Genomic DNA, 26,523 nt, shown 5'->3' with positions numbered 1-26,523 from the left:
TACCAGGATATCGGGTCCAGGAGCCTTTTTATTTTTGAATTTCTGAATAATAGCATATATTTCAACAGGTGAGGTGGGTGTAATTTGAGTAGAATGTGTGGGAGCAGACTTGAGCGAATATCTGACATTACAGTGTATCTTGTAGATATGACTAATGTCAAGGTGATCGTATGCGGGTTTGCATTGATTTTCAAGGTGATTAGCTATTGTCTCAGCTTTATCAACATCAGTGTGGATGAGACCTGAATCTGTTTGCAAAGGGGGAAGAGGTTTATTTTTGTTCTTGATCTTTCGGATAAGATTCCATACAGAGTGGCTGTCAGTGGAGATGGAGGTCAGTTTTCTTCCCAGAGTTGAGTTCTATGAGCTGCGAGTGCATCTCTCACTGTAGAGTTTAACCTATTTAAGATCCGTTTATCTTGTGGCGCCCTAGCGTTATGGTATCTTTTTCTAGCCCTATTTTTTTCCCTAATCAGATTCATATTATCTTCAGGCAGGTGGTTGGATTTGTGGGTGGTTGCAGGGGTAGTAACTGCTGCACAGGCTGCTGTAATCTGTTCTGTTAGATTTTTGACAGCTATGTCAATTTCCTCTTTTGATTTAATGATGGGAACAGGACCAATATATTTTGGAAGCACCTTGGAGAGCCTTTCCCAAGGAATAAATGAGTGAGGGGGTGGGGATAATTTTTCAAGATTTCCTAATTTTAACCGTATTGGATTATGGTCTGATGATAAATCATTGATTGTCATTAAATTGTATTGGAGTCTGATGTGCTGCAGTATGGCTATGTCCAATACATCAGCCCTGCCATAGGTGTTGTGATGGGTGGGATCAGCAGGGCCTATTACGTGAAGGTTGTTGAAATCAGCATAATCCTGTAGTATCTGTCCATATTTGTTAGTGGAGTGGCTATTCCAGGTAGAATGCTTGGCATTTAAATCACCTGCCACAATGGTAGGCTCTCCAGTATCAAATATGGCGTTCAAATCAGAAGGTAGTAATGATTTTTGAGGTGGATGGTATGCTGCAAAAATTTTTAATTTGCCTACTGAGCTCGTGAGAACCTCGATGCCAGTGACCTCGAGATTGGAGGTAGAAGGAATGTTTATGGAGTGATGAGAGATAAAATTCTTGATGAAAATTGCCGTGCCTCCAACTCTGTGGGTTGATCTGTCAGTTCTATACGACTGATATCCATAAATTTTGGGATTGTCTGCCGGTCTTAGATGCGTTTCATTTATTAATAGAACATCTGGCCGATGTCTGTAGGCAAAATTTTGGAGTTCTAGGATCTTATTTCTTAAGCCGTTTGCATTCCAAGCTATTATCTCTAGGGCTTCTGGTTTTAATTTTTTACCGTTCATTAGTGAGCGCTGAAATGATGACTTGAGTGTCTTTTAGAAATCTGTTAGTAGAACTTTGTGAAGGATTAGATCTGCTGAAATCTAATAGCATATTTGCCAGGGACGCGGTAATGATAGCTGTCAAATTTGGGCGTAATGGAGACTGTTCTAGAGATGTCTGTTTAGGGCGGGTTACATCCGCATATGTCCTGGACTGCCAATTTAGAGTCGTTTTTGGAGGGACCTCAGTTTTCAGCAGATGGGCTTCTGAGTCTTTATTTCGAACTTTAGGAGGCTGTGAAGTAGCCGCAGATGTAGGTGAACTGATGGAAGGAGAGAATGTTCCCTCTTCAGATTTCCTGTTACGTGGATTGTACAAACATCCTCTGTAGTTGGATGTGTGAGGACCGCCACAATTGGCACATTTGGCCGGGGTAGATTTTGGTTTAAAACAGGTGTTCGTTGGGTGACCAACCCCACACTTCAAACATTTAAATTCGGCCCTACACATTTTCTGGGCATGCCCAAACTTTTGACATTTATGGCATTGCCCAGTAGAAGCTCTCTTCCTTAACGGTTCTACCGAGATTTTCAATCCACAGATGGTTTCAAGTCATATATGTGTTTATAGGTTTGACTGATCTCGATCAGCACTAATGGCATTGGAGTCTTGTCCCTCCTGGTCATCCTGCTGACCTTGATTGGTGGTAAATCACTCGAGTGCAGGTCTGTAATGATTTCGTCGGTGGAGACATCCTCAGGTACACCTCTAATCACTACCTTGAGATTTTTTTCCGAACCGAGTGAAAGAGTATGGTACTGAATTCCTCTGGAATTTAGTTCTGTTTGTTAACCTACGATAGTCTGTGACAGTTTTAGGGGTGAATTTTGAGACCATCTGTGATATTCTTTGCGTTGTTATATGAAATCTTTAAGTTGTTCATTATGTTTCTTTAGTGTCATCCATCTCTTCTTCTCACGCAGAATAATCGGGGGGATCTTTTCCCTTGCGGAGGTAGGTGAGTCTGGGGCAGAGCCATCTTCTTCCATGACATCTATAATTGGTGATTCGGAGGTCGCAGTTTTGCGCTTTTTGCTTGCGCGAACCTCCTGAAAATCAGTGTGGTCAGTACGGGAATGATCTTCAGCCGTTGTTGTTTTTTCAGTAGCGTTGTCTTGGAGTAGTTCAAGAAGTTGAGAGTCGTCCGTATCAACTTCTTGAATTTCATGAACTACTACCTCACCTGGCCATTTTGTGTGTAGCAGATTTCCAATATGCTTAAAAATAGCCAGGAGCTGTTTGAAGGTGAGTTCCTCGTACGGTAGATCTGTGGTTGGACCCACGTTTTGTTCTGGAGAACAGGACATGCTTTCCATTTCCACCGTATTGTGATAATAGATAATTTCTAAAACAATAACTGATGCAATGAAACAATGGCGATGCTGATGGCAGTAAGCCTAGCGTATCGCCGTTGTTTCGAAAAAAGGTTAACTTACCTACTGAATTAGTTTTTATGAGCCTATTTAAGAACCAAACCGGTTGACTATACCAGTAGGACTATTCACTGCCAGTAAAAATATTTGTTGAGTTCATTAAATCACATTTTATTTCACTCCCCTCCCGAAAGGGGCCCTCTCGGCCCCTTTCGGGAGGGGAGTGAAATGGCGTTTTGCCTAGTGCTCATACACATGATTCGCGATTCTGATATTTGATATAAAATGTGATTCCTTCATTCGTGGTTTTATTTAACATTTGATTATGCGTTCTAAAAAGGTGTGTGATTTCATTTCTGTTTTATTTTCAGAAAATTTCTTTTAATTACATAAAAACTTTACTGTTAACTTTTACTTTATTATTGTTTTCATTATTTATATATAATTTATTACTTTTTTTTCAAAGAATTATTAGCATACAAATCAACAACGAATGAAATTCTCTAAGAATTTGGCCAATTTATAGCATCATTGTAGATGATACCTTCAAGTTTGGACTGTCTCTCAAAACGGTTACTGGAATGCACCAAAGGGTTGATTTGAAATTAATATGTTTGCTTGAAAAAAAAAAAAAAAATATATATATATATATTTATAAAATGTCAGCATACATTGTGTACATCATAAAATGCCAAACCAAGAACAAAAGCGTTTAAAAATACTCAATTTTTTACTGAGTTGCACAATAAATAAAAGAATGTATAGTCTTTTTGCCAAGTTTCGTGAGTGAGAGCACTTACCTCAAGTGAAGAAGGTCTTCTTTGTTGCCAATTAGAGCTGCCGGAAGCTTTCTTCCGACACCGTAAGTTTCATGTAGCATCCTCAGAATCTCTCGTGCTTTCAAGTAGCTACGTCTATCGGTGATGGAATATACGACTACAAATCCATCCGCACCTTCCAGAACACCCCTCGCTTTCAGCAAATGGAACGATTCCTGAAAAGTATCAACAAAACCTGAATTATTTCCAAAGCATATTTTGAGAGAGTTAAAAAGGCATATTTTAACTAAGTGTGTGTGTGTGTGTGTGTGTGTGTGTATGTGTCCGCAGAAAACTTTTCGGGGGGGAGGGCAAAGCTTGGAGACAAATAATTACATTAATAAAATTTTATTTGATTTTTTAATTTTTTTATAAGTAGATCCCAGAGGAGTACCCCGTTTCCCCCCCCCCCCCCCTTCTGGGGACGCCCATGTGTGTATGTGTGCGTGCACTTGCTTCAGAGGCCTTTTTTCTATCTACTTCCTGACATTTCACAAGCTTGATATGTCATTTTTAAAATAAGCTATTAAAAATATCTCAAGAAATTCACTTGTTCCAAAATTTTACTTATATTTAAATTATTATTAAAGAAAATTCTGTAGCCTGTGATGTAGCTAGGGGGGGGGTAGGCACGGTCCGCCCTGGGCGACACTTTGAACCTTACCCTATAAGTCGTTTTGACTTTTTATAGTAGTTTTGGTGTGTACTGAGAAGGGCGGCAAATTCACGAACCGCCACGGTGGCAAAAGCTCTCCCAACGCCACTAACTGTAACACCTTTTCACTTCCCAAAAGGAGTAAACGAATAATACTCTTTTTAGTCCTAACTTGTTTTGAAATCGGCAGGCAGCTGAGCTCCACCTTCTTATTATCACTGAGACGAGTGCATTTCTACGATACTAGATAAGAGGCGACGTTTACAAATTCTAACTGCTATTACTCGGGTGTTCTACAGTCGATTTGTTGAGATGCGGAATTAAAAAAATCAACCTCGTCTGTTCCAAAGATCGACGAAATCTGGAATGAAAAAAAAAAAAAAAAACAGAAAAAAGGACCTAGCTTACTTTTGTTGAGCAAACCCAGCATCATCATGGAAATTACCATGCAGTTATGCAGGCCTTTATTTATTTACTTATTTATTTTTGGCAGTTCTGACGGCAGAAAAAAAAAAGGATAGGTTTTGCTGGTCATAAGATTTTTGCAATATTTATATTTTATTGAAATTATGTCCTGTAAAAATAATATAAGTTTCATGTCTAAATTTTAAGGATTAAAAAGTTTAGCATTTTATATCCTCGGATTATAGTTACCGTTTATCTAAACTGACCATCTAAAACGAATAAAATATATAACCGAATACCAAAATGATATGCATGTCTTTCTTTTACAGATTTTGTACTATTGTGCAAGATGAATATTATTATTATTACAACAATTTGATTCAATTAATCATAGAAAAAATAAACTCAATGACAATTCAAGAAGTGGTTATCTAGTTATCCCAGGATAGACGAAAATATTAACTTTACAACTACGCCTCAACTGCATTTGCTGTCAAAGATCATTAATTTTGAAGCCATCTAAAGAGATTTCATATTTTAAAATGCAAGTCTCTACAAAGCTGTTAGCAGGTGTGCTCTTACCCAAGTCTTAATTACTAAATTCTTAGAATTCTCTTAGTAAACAAAGTAGTTAGGAGATTGACGAAATGTTCCACATGATGCTATAACGAATTGTGAAAGCTTATTGATGATAGGTAAACACGAACATATAAAAGTTTATTAAACACACGTGTCTTTATTATTATTTTTTTTTTTTTTTAGGCGTGAGTTTATTCAAAATGAAATCCTTTTGGAATATGTCGCAGAATAAATTGCAAAGTATTTTTGTCATATTTATGATTTTGCATCATTATCTGTCCCTAGTCATTAATATTCGTGCAATTATCTCACCTTGCCTGATGTGTCTGTTACAGCTACTGGTACAAGTTTCCCATCAATCCACACGCTTCTTTCGTAACATGTAGTGCCACTTTGGGCGTATTCAGGTAAATATTTCCACGTTAAATATCGAACTATCAAGGCTATAAAGGAAAACAGAAAATTGACATTTTTACTTTGCTATTTTGATTCTATAAATGAGACTTAATACGAAATTAATTGAATAAAATATCGCAATAATTGAACGTTAAAATAATATTAAATATAATTTGGTCTAATTAATTTGTAGTTGAACCAATCTTTATTGGTTACATTAGAACCTGTTAATATCATATGCCATTTTGCGGTTGTTTATGATTTCTTTCATATAGATATAGAGAATTCTTATATAAAAACTAATAATAATAAATTCAAAATAAATATATGGCAATAAATCATGATTTATAACCAGATAAACAAGAATTTCTTATGAAATACATTAACACCTTTTCTAAGTATCTAAATATTCCTATTAATTACAAATTGTTTCACGAACATTAGCTACTTTAATTTTTTTTTCTTCTATTTTTACAAGGACAGTATTAGTAAATAACACCTGTGTATGTGCATTATTCAAGTTTCCTGTTGCCTCCGGGTTTCAATGACTAGTGACCAGAACGTTAACTTTCATAATTTTAATGAGTAGCTAACATTATGACGTAATCACATTGTTCAAAACACAAAGTAAGCTTACTCACAATAAGTAACACGGAATAAAAATGCCTAAGCATGAGAAAATTACAGGAACTACTTGTAATAATACAACCTTTGCCCGACTCGTTCCTACGACAGTTCTCAAAACATAATTAAAGCTTTCATATCTTTTCCAGATATTGCAAGTCTTAAGTGGTGGCCTTGTTAATTCTCAAACTTTTGGCATTAACTCTCCATATTAATTAAGAAAAAAATTAAATTGAATATAAAAGAAAAATCTTTTTTCAGTTGTAAACTAAAAATTAAACTTAAGTTATTTTATAATTTTTTTTTCATTTGTAAATTAAAATCACAATGCATCATATTCAATTTATTCTTGTTTACGTAGCATTAAATAAATATCTTGAATCATTCTGTAGTTCTCCGTAGGCATTAATAAAAAAAAAAGTCTTATTTTCCCCAACTAATTTATACAAACGACATAAAATGCGATTTATCAATTAAAAACAAAATTAGACAACTTTTGATATGACGCATGTTCAAAGAAGGGCATAAAACTGAATTTACATCTTTAGCTTTGGTTAAGAATTAGATAACCCTAAAACCTTACTAGATCTGGAAACCAATCACAGTTTTTCTGCCACTTCAGATCTCGATATAAACACGATATTTATTTCACACTGGTAAATTAGATTCGTCTGTAAGTTCAAGACATTCGCAAGCGTCCATGCCACAGTTGTACTCGGATTCACAACCTGTTGGTTGGAAAGCGGAGTTGCTACCCTATTAGCCAACTAGACCAGTAAAATCTTACCCAGAAATAACTACTTTTTTTCCCTATTAAAGTGGATGTTGGTAATTTACAGCCGCCTTAAACTGCATATTCAAAAACGGCAAAATAGAATTAGAATGCCCATCAACAACTTTCACATGTGAATGAGCCTTCAAGTGTAAATCTACTCCATAGTTTTAAAAGTATTTAGATTTAATACATAATTTTTGTTGATATTATTTTACAGATTTTGAAACGAATAAGAAAGATTTCTAACAGTTTGTATCGACTAGATTTAACGATTTGTTAGCCGGTTGGCAGCTACTGATTCTGCGTATGACGTCATAGTTTCTATAACATCGAAAAACTGTTTACTTCGTCTGCCACCACGACGAAGTATTGCCTAATTAAAAAAACAGGTAAAGAAGAAAATCAACCAGAATAAATAACTTAAAGGAACTTGGTAACATACACGCGCGTACACGCACACACACACACACACACACACACACACACGGAAATCTCTTCGCAAGATGAGATGCCCGAATTCTCAAAGCACTGATTATAATCGTGTTTTTTATGTGTGTGTTTTTAAATTCATAAGTGCACTTCATGTTGCCATGGGAACGAAAGTATATAAAAATAGAATGCTTAATATAAAATAAACGAAATTGTGTTTTCTTTGCTGGAATAGAGGAGGGGGAGGGGGAGATCAACACTTTGTGAGTGTAAACCAACAATCGACTGTAAAGCGAACTGAACATGTTGAGGTAATTAAGGCGATATTACCAAAACTAATGTTAATGTGATATTTTACATTTTATTTATAAGATGTAGACACGTTTTCATTTTTCTAATTTGAAAGTAAGAAAAACTAGATGTTGTACAAAGATTCGCTTGCAATATTTTTTAAATAACGCACACCTAATTGTAATAAGATGTCTAACTTGAACAAAAGTGAACTTTATTTCCTTGTTTAAAGAACATCATTGAGGTAAACAGGTGAGGTAACTTAGAGATGGTGATGACGGCATAAGTTGCTTTGAGTCAAGAGACAAGAGGACGAAACGCGGCAAAAGAAATTAGCTTCCAGAAATAACTTCACCTTGGGGAACTCACTCCCACGTGAATATGGGCCCGGTATTGCAACACTCACAGGAGGGCACTACTACAATGTATTCGATCCCAGAACCGACTGCTGCCATGGCAACCACTTTGGTCTGTCTTTGTTTGTTTGTTGCAAGAAAACCGAGTACTTTGTAAATTGAGAAATCTCTGAAACGGAGGAGGATATTATGAGTGAGAAATGTAAAGTTATTTTATTTATTTACGATTATTATTTTTGAGGATTATGCATGCACAGTTTAAATTATATAACTGATGTTTCTCTAACAGTTTTTAAGATCTCATTAAATCTATATGCATGTTTTCTTTTTTTTTTTCTTCCACTGATTTCTTTTATTTTTATGTTTATCATTATTTATCTTTTACCTTTTTTGTCCATTCATTTTGCGGATATACTTGGTGATTTGTTCATGTAATGACACATATTAATACAGTTAAAGCATAAAGAAATTTTTTCATATTTTTTTTTATTAAATTCTAGATTCCTTAATGTGCAAGAAGATGTAGCAGGATAAGGGGATACGATGATTGTCCATTCCCAAAGAAATTAAACCAAAAAATCTCACGCACTTTCAACTAAATAAACCATTTTTCAAGTATCGTTTTTTCGGGGGATAGAAATGCATAAAAATGCAAATATATTTGGATAACTACAGTACAATAAACCCGTTTGCGATACTCTTAGCTATTTCATTTGGAGAGAGTTTTATGGCCAACCCTTGATAACAGCGACTTGTTCCCTAAGGGTTAATTCCTTCCTTTCGTCACATCATAAAAATAAAATGTTTAAAATGTACATTCAGTGTTCTTGATTCAAAAAGTGCAACTAGTAGTAGTAGTAGGTTACACGCAGCTGCTTTGCAACACACACACACACACACACACACACACACAAGAACAGATTCTTATATTGGGCGGTACGTACTATAAAACATAAATACACAAATCAAGCTTATTATGTTGAATTTACAGTATTTATATCCGTGTGTGTGTGTGTGTGTGTGTGTGTGTGAAACATTATTATTATTACATAACACTGCCAAGGAGTACAAGGACTCGCTGGAGAGCCGAACTCCACAACTTAAATCTTCTATCCACACAGAACGTGACAATCCACCATCTACAGACAGCGGCACATACCTCCCACAAATAGTATATTCTCTGTAAATTGCGTATGTTCTCTGGCCGTTTTGTCTGTATACTTGATTTAAAAAACGGCGTTTCCTGAGGGGGAGGCTCTTGTGCTTCCGCACGGGGTCGGTTAACTGATCTTCAGTGGAAAATTCTCGTATATAAAGATTACTTCTTGGCACGACGAGAATCGAACCCAAGATCTTTTTCAACTGAAGATCGCAATTTCTTGTTGTTGTTCTAATTGTGCTACGGAAGCGCTGATCGTCTTCACGAACCAGCAAAGCGAATTTTTTTTCCATTCAAATTTCTGAAAAAAAAAAATACTAAAAAAATTCACTTTTTGGTAATAATAATAATAATAACGAAATCCAGAGCTTGTTTTGGTCCAAACAGAGATAAGCCTTCTTGGTCGCGGATCGTTTTTCTATTGAATCCCCGCCATCTCGAAATCATGAGAACCACTCAAAAACTAATGCACCTTAATAGCAATCATTATCATTCCCATACACCGTTTTAAGATCCTTAAATGTTTAAACTTTTATCGCTGTTCGTCCATTTTCGAAATTTTGACATGGGACTAACACTGTATCACTCAAACAGTTTCTACGTGAGATCACAGCATGTTCGTTGAAAATAGCACACTCTAGCCGTTAAAATGATGCACTATTTTATTCAATTCTATTTATAGCATTCTCCTAAAAAAAATCTGTTTATTATTTAACGGACATTGTACAATTACTTTTTAAGCAGATAAGCTTTATGTAATTAAATCTTACTGTCTGTAGTAGATCGCGTGTATTCTGTATTCAGTTTTTCTGAGCCGAGGCATTAAAAACTGGTATTTCTTCTTCATGAAGAAAAAAAAATGTATCTCGTCTGCACTAAAAAATCGACCAATTCTGGAATATTAAAAAAAAATCCGATATTTTGGAATTGGAACCAAATCTATAAGTTCTTTTTATAATCTAGAATCACAAAACTTATAGCATATTTACACTGATACTATTAATAAGTTAAAAGCAGTTTATTTATTTTTCGTATGATGATACAACGGCCTTGAGGCCCTTTTTACACGGAAATACGTCACATTCTCAATTCCCCCCCCCCCTAATTTTATCTGGGCTCGGGACCGGCATAGCTGACGAATCAGGCCTATGGCTGAGACTTAAGTATTTCCGACTGCAATCCGTGTGTGTTTACGGGGCCGGTTTGCCTGTTCTGGGGGGCGAAAAAACCCGAGTTTCCGGGTAGAAAAAAAAAAAAAAATCCTAGCTCCGTAAGAGACCGGCTAACTCACCTTTCGTCGAAAGAAACCAGATAAAAATTCCTCAGGCTATCGAACCCAGGTCTTTCCAATTAAAGGGCTTCGTCTATACCGACTGAGCTACTGGGGCAGTTAAAAGCAGTTTATGAAGTGATAAAATCAGTTTAAATATAAAAGTATTTAAAAATCGAAAGTCGTTGCTTAGATCGTTGCTACGTGTAATGAATCAATTACTTAAAGTCCGTCTAAAATTAGGCAAAATCGCTATTCTAAGGATCAAGACGTGGATGCAATTTCTTATTAAGTATAATCTATTTTACTGTTCTACCTGTTTTTAGTTTGTCTATTGCTAGTTGATTGATGCTATTACGACTCACTTTTTTTTTAAAAAAAGTCATCACGCTTACCAAGAGTTGTAAATTCACATTGGGTCTGCGCCTGAGAACTTTTGAAGTCATTTTCAGAAAAATTGAAAATAATTCCAACATGGTGGTTAAGCTATGATCTACGTCAATTATGAATTTGTTTTATTGCTGGACTTTCTATTTTGTAGACGGAGAAAAGTAGAAACGAATTTTCTGGAGGAAACCCTTCCACCCTATGAGACCAAATAACTTATCTTCAATTACAATTTTCTCCTAAAAGTTTATTGCATTCTAGATAGGATTGAGTCTGGGGTCTTTCCTATCGAATAGCACCTGTTAGGTTCTTCCGACTGCGTTATGGAGACATTTTTTTTTTAGAAAAATTTACATTGAACTATTAAAATTCCACGAATACAAAATGCACTTTGCTTCCACCTGAGTTGATACCATCGTGATGAAGCAAACCGTGACAGCGGCTGTGTGGTGGCAATAGATAAGTGTCGGATGTGTAAAACAAGCGTTTGAAGGAGTGCACACGATAAGATAGTTTTCTGGGTTTTTTTACTGATAAATTTATCTTAAGCAAGCACGTTTATCTTAATAAATATATGTGCGTGTGGAGGTAGACCGGTACTTTCTGATTATACGATAAAAAAAATTAAAAAAAATAATATTAATTTATTGTGGAGCTTCATCCAATATCGCGAAACAGTTTTTAAAAACTGATGCCGCTAACTTCAAATTCTGCAATGAAGAAATTAATCTCTTTCGAAGATTTCTAAGATTATCTGAAAACGTATGTGAGTGGCACTATGTGTATACACTATCCTCCCAAACGTCAGGGTATACTTGCATATATATGTCAGTTAAAAAGCCTTAACAATGGTCCTTCCCAGCCAGAATTTGAACCAGAGCACAAAATTTCCAGTGCTAGCCACGCGACAAGTGGTTTTACATGGTAACAATGAGATCCAATTGATCTGGACTCTTCCATGAAGACAACACCCAGGCTTCATAAGGCTAGTGTTGTTCAAGCATGGTTTGAAGAACATATCCAAGCTTCGTATGCTCCCTGGACGCCTAATGCTCTAATTCTAATGAATATTTGTTCGTTCGATGCCAGTGTCTCACTCACTCGCTGACCTCCGTGACGTTATTTTGTCTAGTTGGTCTAAAATACCACAGGACACCTTCCGTAGTGGATTCAATGTCAAGACGGGTGCAAGCGATTCTGTTGGTTCTACTTTGGCCAAGATAATTTCTGGCGAAATCATCCACTCTGTATAGAACCTCATCCTCGCCTCATTCGACGCTCCACCTCCGCGCAATCCAAGATCGAGAGGTGTCAATGCTCTCACTCCCACATTTCCTCTACTGGTTGCTGCCATCTATGCATATGATTGGTGCAGTATTAACAAAAGATCACGCGACTCAACGACAAAGGCAAGCCGACGATTGTTGAGTTGAAATGCCGATTCGCTTCAACTGAATTCGAAAATATCTGAAACTACCATAACATCATCCATTAACTATTTCTTCAAGTTTTAAACTTTTTTTCGTGTGCGAGGTATATGCGAAACTTTTTAATTGCTTTTTTCATAAAGTAAAATCAGGGTTGCGAGATATACCCGAGGGCGAGTTATATTCGAGTAAATACGGTATGTAGTAATTATTATACATAAGCGATCATTTTGACATTATGTCATTGGTGTGTGTGTGGGGGGGGGAGAAGAGCCTAGAAAAAGTAACATCTAATAATATTAAGGAAAAAGTTTGAATACGTTGGTTTATAGATCCTTGTTGCTTTAACCTGCTCAAACTAGGTAGTGATAAACTAGATTAATAATAATAATAATAATAATAATAATAATAATAATAATAATAATAATAATAATAATAATAATAATAATAACAGAGTGGTATAAACGTAGATCGTAAACGGAAGACATCTTATATAAATTAGTGTAAAGAAAATGCCTGAGGCGATTGCTATGTTTACATTAGATTCACGTCAGAGCAAAGTGTAAGAAACTATTAAAGATAAGTGTAAAATTTGCTGTGGTCATATACGGCTACAAAAATTGCAGTAGTGTACACATTTTTTGATTTACGAAATTTGCAGCCATGTTATTGAAAACTGAATATTTTTAAAACTTTTGTTTCTTGCAAAAAAAATGGTCGAGTTTAAATTAGTTACATTAATAATTCAAAATTTTAATATTCTCTTTAAAAATTAACCGTTATGTGTGTACTCTTATCACACTAAAAATGGCAAAATTTCTTAGAAATATTTCATGAAAGTAATAGCTTACGCCCTTCGCAAGAGGGAGGTTTCAGTGGTATATTGGAAACCGGAAATCGTTCGTCCCAACTGAATAACAGCGGAAGTAGTGTAGCAGTAGAAATGAAATTGCTGGTCACAGACGAGAAACTAATGTTTTAAGAGAAGGGTTTCACAGTGCAGATGACTCATTAACACCTGCATCCGCTAGGTATAAATATGTCGTATAGTTTGGATTTGTAGTGGTTTAACGCCATCTGGTGCTCGTCAAGCGACTTAAAGTAGCAAGAGACATATATATTTTGAAAGTGTGTACAGAATACAGTATAGTTTTTTTTAATTTATTTTTGTAAACAGAAAAAATAATAAATTAATCTACTGTGAAAAAATAACTATGTATTTTTATGAGCTATAAACATAGTATTTTAAAATATTATTCATTTCGACATTTTTGAGCGCTACAAATATTCCAGTTTATCAAAAAATAGTTCTTGGTATTTGTCTACCAATTAGACAAATACCAATTACGGTGGTGGCCAAAGGGCCCTGCCCCACCCACACACACACAAAGAAAAAGGAAAAAAAGACTAGAAAAATTTCCAAAAATCTTTTCCTAATTAAAATTTATTTTTTTTATTTATGTTGTGTCGTGTCTTCTATTTCTATACTACTTATGAATTAGCGGTCACATAAGGTGGGAATACCCTATAGCTCTCGGGAATCATGACCATTGTGAACGCAAGACGAACGAAGTAGTGCTCGGGCGATACTTTGTTTGTCCGAGCCGGGCCAAAGGTCACGGGTATTGGCGATCACCGCAGATGCTTAGTCATAGGTCGTATGCAATGCGTGGTGTGTATTCTCAAATCGTCTACCCAACTCGTCCCCCCCCAAGATTAAATCTTGAGTACTCGGTCTCCTCCAAGATTAAATCCTGAGTGCGCCACTACCCGAACGTATAGTTTAAGTAAAGAAGAATGACGCACTTATCACGAACCTGAAGTGAATGAGAAGCTAAATAATCTCTTAATAACACTGCTTGTAAGAAAGGGATTGTAGTTAAATATTGCTCGATTTCTCTCGTACAATATAAACCTTCCGCGGTCTTCACTATGCGTTTCCTTCATTCTTCTATTAAGGTTTGACCACCTTTAAGATTCCATAAAGGATTTCGAGTTTATTTGGATTTTATATTTAAAATTTCAAAAAGTAATAATATAATTTATTTAATAATATAAAAAATAAAGATAAAATAAATTTTTCCTACAAATTTTTTAAGAAAAAAAATTTTGGATAAGAATATATTCATACACCATTTAATTTTTTATATGTAAAAGCTTAAAATGACTATTCGAGAAACACACAGCTAATATGATTAGCTATGAATTGTTTTTATGCTTAATGCTTAATTATTTATGTGTGATTTTAATTGCATACATATATATATATTTTTTTTATTTATATAAGTATATCAGACTTTAAATATTTTTATTTATAAGTATATCAGACTTTAAACATTATATTTATATGTAATATATTTCATATATAAGACATAATTTTTTACATTTTCCATCCATCCGCCCACAAAAAGTTCTAAAGTTACAAAACTCTATAGGTCAAATATGTTCCCTAGAGTTTTTTTTTTTTTTCAAGCCACTTCAGGCCTCCAAGGTGGTGGTAGTTGATTTTTAGGTACAGTTACTTGATTTTGTTTAGTGACATTTATATTATATTTTATATATAAGTATTTTATTTGAACTTCGTATATTGTATAAGTTTGTATTTGTGTTTGATTTTTAACAAACGGAAATATTGTTTGGTTAAATTGATGTGAGTATTTTATTTATTTATTTTATTTTATTTATTTGATTATTTTTTGTTTTCCACCTAGGAATCTCGCTGGTCTCACACAGAGGTGGTGAGATTTTTCCTCTCGTAAACTCTGATTTTTCATCTTGCAAATTAAGCAAACTAAACTATAAACAAGCACGATTAACAGAAATAATTAAAACTGGCTGTATTGCTTTAGTTACTTCGACAATAATTCACATCAAACCACACAAAACTATATATTGTATGCATTTATATTTTATTCTTAGCGGCATATTTTATATATACAGTAATGTGTAATAACATAAAATAGTTGATTCCTAGATATAATTATATATTCTTTGACTTATATGTAATAATATAAAATAGTTGATCTTTAGCTAAATGTAGTTATTATTTGTTCTTTAACCACATATAATTCAATTGTATAATTATGTATTTTCTAAATAAATAGTGCGAAGCAAAGACAACGCAATTATGTGAACTGCGTCGTCTGCATTTTGTATGGGCGTGTCAAAAAACCACGTATGAGTTTGAATATGTTTATTCATAAATCAAATACATTATTAATGACGTCAGTGTTGAAATTATAGACAATATTTTTTTCGTAGAAAGTCGTCTAGTAATTAATTTGAAGTTTGGTATTTTAAATAAATGTAAACATTACTAAGCCAATTTTAACCACTGAATAACGATATGTACTGTTTTTTTTTTTTTTTTCCCCATAACCACGAGAGTAAACGGATGTTTTTCATACACGAACTATAGTGATTTTATTTATATCTCTCTAAGCATAAAGCAATAGTTGTCTGTCTCAAGTGGTTTTGTGTGATGTGTGAATTTGGGTCAAGGTTTTTCATGGCTCACACAATGACTTGATAAATATTGGCTTTAATAAAGACAAAAAACGAAGAAACATGTCATGAATTTCTGGAAGTAGAGTACGCTCTAGGACTTCCTGACGTCATATAACACGTATAGCCATATAATATAAGAGTTATGTGTATTCTGAACAAAGAAATGTATGATTAAGTTCACACATTTGAGTTTTTTTTTCTTCTTCGTATGCTTCATATTGTTCTTCGAATTCTCTAACAAAGACAGCAACCCTTCGCAAAGGCGGATTGATACTTTGATAATTGATACTATGAATCATTTTACACTGTTCTAGGTGAAACTTTAAACGAAGTGAATATTTTAAACATTTTAACGACTACGAATGATTTAGCACATTTAAACTATGTCTGAAGAGGCGATTGTGACTGGAGTAGATAAGGTTTAGTTGCTTTATGTAAAGTTATGGGCTGTTGATTTTGAAAATAAATAAATTTTCCTGTCTTTTTCCGTAAACAAGTTAGTTTGGTGTGAAACTTGGTTTAAAGCATGGCTACCTAAAATGTCGTGGAATCTATTTTGGTCCAGCGTTGACAGAGAACGTAGTCTATTTCAAATGATTAAGAAACACGTCAACAACGCGTCACCATATATCCAACCATGGTTGCCACTCGGCAGTGACTTAATTTTAGAAAGCTGGAGGACACGATAGATGAGAATGTTGTAACCTCGACAGAATATACAAAAAAAAAAAAAAAAAAAAAAGCGCTTTGGAAGTGCTGTTAGTTGAAAATGTTACCTACTATTTGGATGTGCAATGACCTAAAGCGCCCTCTAATGTGATTTTTGTTGATTGACAAAATTGGCAAAGAAGCCAGACTCTGTTTTGTACATATGAAACCTAGACAATTTTTTTTTTTTTTGAGCGTAAGTAATACAAAAAACGTTACCCGAATCGCAAAGCGAAATTTTTGTCCAACTTTAGTGACCAAATAGTTGACAGAATATTTCGAGCTCTGTATACTCTCTCCAAACCAGGTTTTCTATACTTTGATTCTTGTAGGGAGATAAGGAAAAGTTCAGACAGAAAGTTCTTTTAATACAGATTAAAAATATTTTTAAACACAGATTAAAAAGAAACAAATTTTGAATTTAAGATTAAAGACATGTCACTTTAAAATATTTTAAAATAATTTAAAAACCACTACCAAATAGCAGTTTATGAGGGTGGGTTGTTCAATTCGGAAAACATAAAAGTCTTCTCCCCCCCCCCCCCCCCCAAAAAGTTGCAAATCACTTAAGTATGATTCCTTATTACAGCGATCAATGAAGGAAGCTTTGATGTGCTGGTTAATGCAGAATAAAAAACAAAATTGTTCTACTCTAACTATTGCAGATCAAATATGATGGATCCGCTACTTTTATTCGACAGATCCGTTCAACCTAACACTAACTTACAAATTTGAAGAATTAAATCTAACAAAAGAAATCGAACTCTTTGAAAAACAGAGAGAGTTTCAGTAGAGCAGTCAGTAAAGACGAGGCTTTTTTTTTTGGTTGGAAAGGTCTTGGTTCGAATCCTGTCTAGGACGTGATGAACCTTTATTAGAGCTTTTCAATTAAAAATGAGTTCCGATCTCCCGTTCCCAGGAACACACACACACACACGTCTCCTGGTATAAATAGTACCCTTAGAGGGATGCGTTCAGAGCCGTCTGTATTTAATTGCCTAAAACTTCTTGGACTGACGATAATTGGATGAATGGATGTCCCTCATGTCGATAAAGGTCCCCTGAGAAATTCAGTCTAATCAGACTATTTTGCAGTAATATATATATATATATTACTGCAAAATAGCCAAAACAGAGAACAAACGCAATTAACATGTATAATATGTTGATTTTACAGCTTGAGCTGATATTACACTAGCTCTGTAATCAAACAAACCCAATTTCGAACATATTTGTAATTAGGTGATATCTTATAACATAAAAATTTACACCCAAAACTTACAAAATGTTAAAGCGATGCAATAACAATGAAAAAATTAAAGGACAACCCAAGTGAAATAAAAAATGGCAAATCAACAGGAGAAGATGGGATAAACTCAGAACTGTATACATGATGGAAACAATTTCATGAGATATTATTAAAATTTGTAAATAAAATATATACAAATGGACAAATACCAATAGAATGGAATACAAGTATAGTAATACTTATATTTAAAAAGGGGGATAAAACAAAACCTGCTAATTACAGCGGTATCAGTTTATTGAATACATGCTACAAAATATACAGCAGAATACTTAATGAAAAACTAAAAATATACAGTGAAAAAATATTATTAGAATGTCAAAATGGATTTAGAAAGGGACGCTCTACAATGGATGCAGCTTTCTGTTTAAAACTACTCATAGAAAAAAGAAGAGAATTTAATTTGGAAACTCATCTTTTGTTTATAGATTATGAAAAATATTTGACAAAGTAAAGAGATATATATACTGTTTGATATATTACAAATTAGAACTATATAAATATGCAGGAACAAGATTCAAAGAAAGACTCTTATTATTCTTAAATAAAATTTACTCAACTGGTATCCCCCCCCCCAGTAGAATGGAAAAAAGCAATTGTGATTCCTATCTTTAAGAAAGGTAATAGAGATGACCCTAAAAACTATAGAGGTATCAGTATACTAAATTCCTGTTACAAAATATATAGCAGAATCTTAAATAACAAACTAATGAAATATTCCGAAAACTTTATTCTAGAAGTACAGAATGGATTTGGAAAAGGACGATCATGTATAGACCCGGCCTTTTGCCTAAAATTAATAATAGAGAAAAGAAGAGAATATAATTTAGAAACACATATTGCATTTATTGACTTTGAAAAAGCATTTGACGAAGTTGAAAGAAACATATTATTTAACATATTTAAAGAAAGACAAATACCAAATAATATCCTAAAAGCTATCACAAGTATAAATGAAAATAATCAAATACAAATAAGATTAAATCACGAGCTATCATATACGAGAGAGATAAACCAAGGGGCCCGACAGGGATATTCCCTCTCAGCAACTCTTTTTAATATCTACTTAAATGAAATAATAATAAAATGGAGTAAAAATTTACATCAAGGAATTGAACTTTCTCCTTCAGTTAACTTAAACCCTCTCCTCTTTGCCAACGACCAAATAATAATTACAAATTCTGAAGATAACTTACAGAAAGCTATTTTAGATCTAAATGAGATATCCAAAGATTATGGTATGATAATATCAACAGAAAAATCAAAAACTATGGCCTTTAAAGGACAAGATCCAGCAAGAACTAAAATAGTAATAGATAACAAGATCTTAGAAGAGGTGAATTCATTTAACTACCTAGGATGTATGATCACATATGAAAATGAAAAAGATATAAACATAAAAATTGCAATATATTTAAAAATAACAGGTGTAATTAATTCTATATTTACACCAAACCTAGTTCAAAAACAAATCAGGCTAAAAGTATACAATACATTAGCCCTACCAGTCTTAATGTATGGAAGCGAAATCTGGACAATAAAACAAAAAGACAAACAAAGATTAACAACAGCAGAAATGAAGTTTATGAGAAAAAAAAACTGCAAAGCATACCTTATTTTATCACAAAAGAAACGAAGATATTATGAAAGAATTAAACCAAGAACCAGTAATGGAAAAAATTAAAAAATATAAACATAAATGGATGGAACACGTTCAAAGAATGAAAACAGAAAGATTACCAAAACAAGTCTTAAAGTACAAGCCATTAGGAAAAAGAAAACCAGGACGTCCTCTTAAACGATTCAACGATGACTTCTAATGCCGGAACAAGCCATGCTAGGCCTAAATCCTTGATATGCATGATGATGATGATGATGATGATATATTACAAAGAATAAATATACCTAATATTTTACTACATGCAATATTGAATATATATAAAGATAATGAAATAAAAAAAAATGTCTGAAAAACAATCTATAAACCAAGGAGTAAGATAGGGATGCAAATGCCCTCTGTCTCCAACACTTCTCAATATTTATATTAATGAAATATTAATACACTGGAACACCTTAAACAATCTTAAAACATGAGAACTGCAAAATATATATTAGTAGACAAAAAAAAAATGGACAGAACATGTAAACCGAATGATCAACACCCGATATCCTAAACAATTAATAAAATATAAACCAACTGGGAAAAGAATGCGGGTAGATCTCAAAAGAGGATATTAGATGGATAATGAAAACGGAACAGACCAATATGGTCTGTTCAGTAATTAAGGTTATGATGATCATAACCTTAATTCGTAATTAAGGTTATGATGATGTTATTTCTTACATTTTTATGACCCTCCCCCAAAGGAGAATTTCAGTCCAATCGGACAAAAATGAAAAGAGCAGATTGTAGGCATTTTTTCCCGTAAATACTTCTAAAAGCTGCGCAAAAATCCATTTCAGAACATTATTATTATTCTTATTATTTTGCACTGCTTAAAGCTATAGGAGAATTTCATTACAATCGGAAGATAATGAGGGAGAAACAAGTAAAATAGCACAGATATCTAAGAAGTAATTTCCCGTACAAAAGAGGCTACTGGTTATTGAGAATATTGGTTCCTTCTGAAATTCGAGAAAGTACCAAAACAACAACGATGCAACTCGTAAAAAATAATGTCGGAATCCACCTGCTTTCCTAAGGGTCTGACTTATTATTTTACATATGAGCTGCTTTTTTTAAGATAAATATAAATGTTACCAGAATATATATATTCTGGTAACAATATATGTATTGAACTATAGGAAAACCTCGCTTAACACGAATTCGATATGTGCGACAATCAGTTAGCGCGATTGAAACGATACTATTTCCCGCTTTAAGCGATAAATAGCGTTAACTGATAAATCGGTTAATGCGATTTTTTCACTTTATGCGAAATTTTACGTTATGCTAAATTTTTGTCGACAATCTGCAGCGAGCGGTGACACTTGTCAATGACAAGTATTACGCACTACCTGTACTTAGTACAGGCAGTGCTGTGGACGGTGGCTGGTGACAGGTGGCAGTTGACTCAAAGTCATCATCGCAAGCGCACGTGCAAATTCTGTTCTCTTGCTCAATCGCTTTTCCTTCATTTTGCTTTAATTTAGATACCTCTAAGGCTTTATTATACTCAACCACTTATATGGAAAAGAGAAAGACTGATAAAGAAAGCAGCAGTAATAAAAAGAGAAGAAAAGTAATGAAGTTAGAGGAAAAGCTGGAAGTCAATAAGAGACCTGGGATACAGCGAGTCTACAGTTCGGACTATATTAAATAAGAGCAAAGCATACAAAGAACAAGGGAAAAGTTGCTACTGCTTCTTTAAGCATGCAGATCACCGGAAATAGAAGCCATTTAATGATCGAGATGGAGCGTCTTCTATCACTCTGGATTGAGGATTATAAGTAAAAAAGAATACCTCTTAGTACAAGGAATATTCAGGCAAAAGCTCTCTTTGAAAGAGACCAAATTTCAAGAGGAATTTGAAAGCTTTACTGCGAGTTTAGGAAGGTTTGACCGTTTTAAAAATCGAACTGGACTGCATAACGTAAAAATATTCAACTTTCCTAGCTAAAACTGAAGCATCTCAACAAGATATAAAGTATCTAAAGATCGTCTTACGCTTTTATTAGAAGTCAATGCAAAAGGCAACTTTAAACTCAAACCTATGTTGGTTTATCGTGCGCGGAATCCAAGATCTAACATTATTGAAGAAATCAGCACAATTGGAAAAGAACTTGAATTTAATGAAGATGTGAGAAACTTTCTCCATTCTCATCCAGAACAGTTAAGCGATAATGATCTCCTTTAAACTTGAAGAAATTAAGAAATTGATTTTAATTAAGTTTGATGATTTTATCCTGTAATACAGCTTATACTGTATTTTTTTTCTCTTTCAAATTTGCGCAAACTGATGGATGAATTATGATTATTGCTATTGTTTATTGCATTCGTTTAATGCGATTTCGCTTAGCGCGCATTAATTGATATATTAATTAATCGCGTTAAGCGAGGTTTTCCTGTATTGAGCATTAACCTTTCGTAGATTTCATGTCATGATATTTTCTTTATTATTTAATAAAAGTTTACAACTATTGTTAAATAACTAAGCACGCCTCTGTTTTTGTTTTATTATTATTATTTTATTTTTTATCCTTCAGGCATTTCCCCGTTAAACTTCGGTTGGCTTTGGTTGGAAATACCTGGTATGGAATCCTAACTAGGACACGAAGAACCTTTATTAGAGTGTAAGGTTTTTTTATTAGAAACTCAGAATTTTTCGTTCGTCAAAACAAGCAAACCCTCCCGGTGAACACGCATAATCCACAGACATAGAATGCTACTGAATAAGAAAGGCAACGGAAAATCACTTGGTTCTCTAATAATTCCCTAGTAAAGTAGCATGGCTATCCCCCCTCCCCCAAGTATTTATGGCTGTAGATTCGTGTGTGTTCACGGGGCCGGTTTGCCTGCTTGCGGGATGAATAACGCCAGATAAACTAGCGGAAAAAACTCGGCTGTTCATACTCAAGACCGGCTAACTTGGCTATGGCTGAGGAAGATCCTCAAATTCCTCACGTCTTCGACGGGAATCGAACCTGGGACACTCCTTCCAAGTCATATGGTTGCGAAGCACGCAGCCATTAGGCTAACCTCGCGGAGCGGACATGTCTTAAACTGAGCGATGGAGATGACTTTCATCGCCCGATGTGAGACCACCATGTCCTGCAAAATAATGAAAACGTAAAAAAAATCCCTAAGCCTACCGGTATACTAATATAGTACATGTTTATGACCATTCGTATATATGAGTCACGTATAAAAATCATACAAAACCAGAAGACTTCAAAGATTTATCCTACTTGCACGAACTAAGTAGTATTGCATACAAATTAAGAATTCCATTCAGGAAAACTAAAAGTAGAAAAGCGTTTCAGAATAAATATCCCATTACCAACTAATTTGGTAATTGAAAACCAACCCTCCTAAACCAAGTAACGTATTTTTCATACTTCGGATGTGATTTAAGATGTAACATTTGATATTGATACACCCTTTCCAAACAATCATGGTACTATAACACGAACAGAAAAAGGGGGGAAAGTTAAACCTAATTGAAAAACGAAATAAACTACAAATAAAGGCAATAAATGATAAAATAAAAGAACATAAAGATAAATGGAGAAAACATGGAAAATATAAATCTGAACCACAAAAGCAAAAGGCTAAAGGAAAAGGTAAAGGAAAGGCTAAACCACAAAAGAAGAAATTTGTTTCATTTTCTTTTTAATTTTCGATTTAGGAACCATACTCCAAGCGATGTGACTCGTAAAATATATAATTTTACTTGCAATCTGAACCAAAAACATGTTAATTTCCAAAAGGCACTCCCCCCCCCCCTCTCTTTGTACGCGCAAACATACTGCGTGGAAGATGTAGTTTTCAAATAATAGCAAAATATTTTCAGATTCTTTCAGAATCTGAAAGCGAATGTGCAATGTATTCTATTATTTTTTGTTATCTAAGATTCTTCTAACTGAACGCTGCCAATAGGTGATGCATAAATAATTTCCTATCGATTTTTAGAGGAAAAATATCACTTGAGATTTAGAGGAAGAGAGCTTTAGGCAATGACAAACGTAGTCACATAAAAATAAGCTCACAAAAGCTCGCTTACGCTTCCGTGCACATAACTGTGATGATACACAGACAAGTCTATGAAGTATGACGTTTTTCTTATTAAATCTCTAGAGGCAAACTGAAAGGAGTTGTTAGTTTTATCGGCAGAGCAAACTGTGCATCGTTTATCATTCGAGTCTGCTTTAAACATTAAACTATAAGTGGCAGTTATTTTTTTCAGTAAATCTAAAGACTCGATACTACAAAAATATTTTTGTAGTTTTAGAATTTATCTTGATGGACTTATGGTTTCAGTCAGGATTTCTCCATGACTGCAGGTCGTAAAGAGTCCAGCTATTCTTGTCTTGGGCTTTTCTTCTCCATTTTCTTCCAACTTTCTTAATCATTAGGTCTTCCCACCTTCAGGCTGGTCTTCCAGGTTTTCTTTTGGTATCTCTCGGATACCAGTTTGTAACTCTGATTGTCCATCTGTTGTCTCTCATTCTGGCGAGATGTCCTGCCCATCTTCTTTTGCTGTTGTAGATTGTTTTTATTATATCTGTAAATCCAGACTTCTTCCTGATTTCTGTGTGTCTTACGTGGTCTATTTTGTTTATATTGCATATTCTTCTTTATATTGCACGTTGAGTTGTTATGAAGCGTTGTTCTTCTTTTAAAGTTGTGTTCCATGTTTCACTGGCATAAGTTAATGCTGGTAAGATGTGAATAATGAAAAGATCTATGGGTGTGAGATTCTAGAGTGATTGTATGATCTTTACAGTATTTGTTTTGCATCCATTTTGTTTTGTCAAGGTGTATTTCCAATCCAATTTTTTGGCAGTTTTGGCTTATGTTATTCAGCATTGATTCTAGGAGTTTGGGTGAGTGAGATATTAATACCACATCATCCCATTAAGGAACACTCATTAGACAATAATAGGATATTTAATATCCTATTAATTTTATAAATTATAGTCCTTATAAGGACTGGCTTAAAGGGGCGAAGCAAGAATGCTTTTCATCTTCCCCGTTATCTGTAGAGGACAGTGTAGGGATAAGGTGTTATTGATTGAGCAAATAAAGCTCTGATCATGGCAGGAGGGTAACAGCAATAGCCGAGCCTCAGTTAGAACTTCATTGGCTACAGCATTGCCATCCATTACCCTCCAAGGGTATTGGATTGAATGAATCAATCACCGCATCTCACGGTCGATTGTTCATTCTAAAAATCTTCATATTTTATAAATTTAATAAATATTAAATTTATTTATTTAAATTATAAAAAACATAGAAAGGTGTTAAAAATTAATTAAATTTAACAAATGGAAATATATTATATTAATCAAATGTTTATATTTACTCTATTTACAAATTTACATTTACAATAGTTTATTATTAAAACAATATATTTATAATTGTATAAATGGTTCGACCATGTACGTGAATATTTACACATATAATTCTTCATGTGATAATAGTATTGCCATCTATCGGTCATTTATAAAAGCGTTCAAATGGATATAATTATATCAAAGTTTTTTAATTTATGAGATAGTTTTAAACAGCAACAGAATATTAAATATAAAAAAAAATTAAATATACAGTATTTTCTTTATGCTATTAACTATAGGAATAGTTATCAAAAGACATTTCATATATAAGAGAACAGAACAATGGGAACAGTCCCGCGATGAGTCTTCGGAGTCCTTGGAGGTGTCACGAATAATAATAATAATAATTTAGTGCTATATGTATAACTCTCCATAACTGTTAACAAATTTCTTTGTATTTCCAATAGATACTTTTTTATTTTTGTCAAAATTTTCCTATACATATAGTTACTTAATACTTACTCTTCTCAAATTTTCACTAGCAGACTTTTTTCTTTATATTTATTTTAAAGCCATATATTACACACCCATTAGAAATTATAATAATAATCTTATATATTAAGACATACCTGTTTATTAGGTAAGCCGGATTGGGGGTTGATTCAATCCAATACTCTTGGAGGGTAATGGATGGCAATGCTGTAGCCAGTGAAGTTCTAACTGAGGCTCGGCTATTGCTGTTACCCTCCTGCCATGATCAGAGCTTTAATAGCTCAATAACACCTTATCCCTACACTGTCCTCTACAGTTAACGGGGAATATGAAAAGCATTCTTGCTTCGCCCCTTTCAGCCAGTCCTTATAAGGACTATTAGGTAAGGCGGTTTTGGGAATCAATCGACCGTGAGATGCGGTGATTGATTTTCAATCCAATACCCTTGGAGGGTAATGGATAGCAATGCTGTAGCCAATGAAGTTCTAACTGAGGCTCGGCTATTGCTGTTACCCTCCTGCCATGATCAGAGCTTTAATTAATTAAAATTAGGTAAGGCGTCCTGGGTCGAGGAGATTGATACCCTTGGAGGGTAATGGATAGCAATGCTGTAGCTATACACTCCCCAACTCTATTCAATATTTACACGCACGATATTAATCAGCTACCACTCAAAGGTAAGATATTCCAATACGCAGACGATACAGCAATAATATCCATCCATAATAACGCAAGCATAGCCCAAACAAATATGCAACATAATATAAATCTGATCATAGACTGGCTCACGAAAAACTCCATACACCTAAACTCAGAAAAGACAAAATTAATGATATTCAGAAATCCACTGACTCGACCAGTTGATAACAAATACATAACCATCCAACATCCACTTTCCAACATAAAAAACACACAGAACAGCAAAACCACTACAATCACTCAGGTTGAAACAATACGATACCTTGGAATTTCCTTCGATGCAGATATGAACTGGAATAGCCACATAAACCATCTACACAACAAACTCCGAACAATAAGTGGCAAACTCTACAGGTTAAAAGACATAGTTCCCATACGCCTAAAAACACTAATATACAAAGCACTATGCCAAAATATACTAAGATACACTATAACAACGTATGCTTTCTATGCACCCTACAAAT

At 34.1% G+C, this 26,523-nt stretch overlaps 1 protein-coding gene across 2 annotated transcripts in view; it reads right to left on the bottom strand.

Annotated features, from left to right (window-relative positions):
* Positions 1-26,523, bottom strand: part of LOC150104899 (ras-related and estrogen-regulated growth inhibitor-like protein) — a 91,668-nt gene that overhangs the window by 46,635 nt on the left and 18,510 nt on the right. For both annotated transcript variants that reach the window (XM_090396044.1, XM_090396045.1), the window contains exons 3-4: positions 5,550-5,680; positions 3,581-3,774 (exon numbers count right to left, since the gene is read on the bottom strand). In XM_090396044.1, the coding sequence (XP_090252170.1) occupies positions 3,581-3,774; positions 5,550-5,680 (325 nt within the window). The remainder of the gene's footprint in view (positions 1-3,580; positions 3,775-5,549; positions 5,681-26,523) is intronic.

The sequence above is a fragment of the Typopeltis vanoorti genome, chromosome 7, assembly GCF_054136105.1.
Source record: "Typopeltis vanoorti isolate ZY-2024b chromosome 7, IOZ_Tvanoo_1.0, whole genome shotgun sequence".
Lineage (NCBI taxonomy): Eukaryota > Metazoa > Arthropoda > Arachnida > Uropygi > Thelyphonidae > Typopeltis > Typopeltis vanoorti.
The sequence above is the reverse complement of the archived record's forward strand: the minus strand, read 5'-3'. Positions and strand labels throughout refer to the sequence as shown.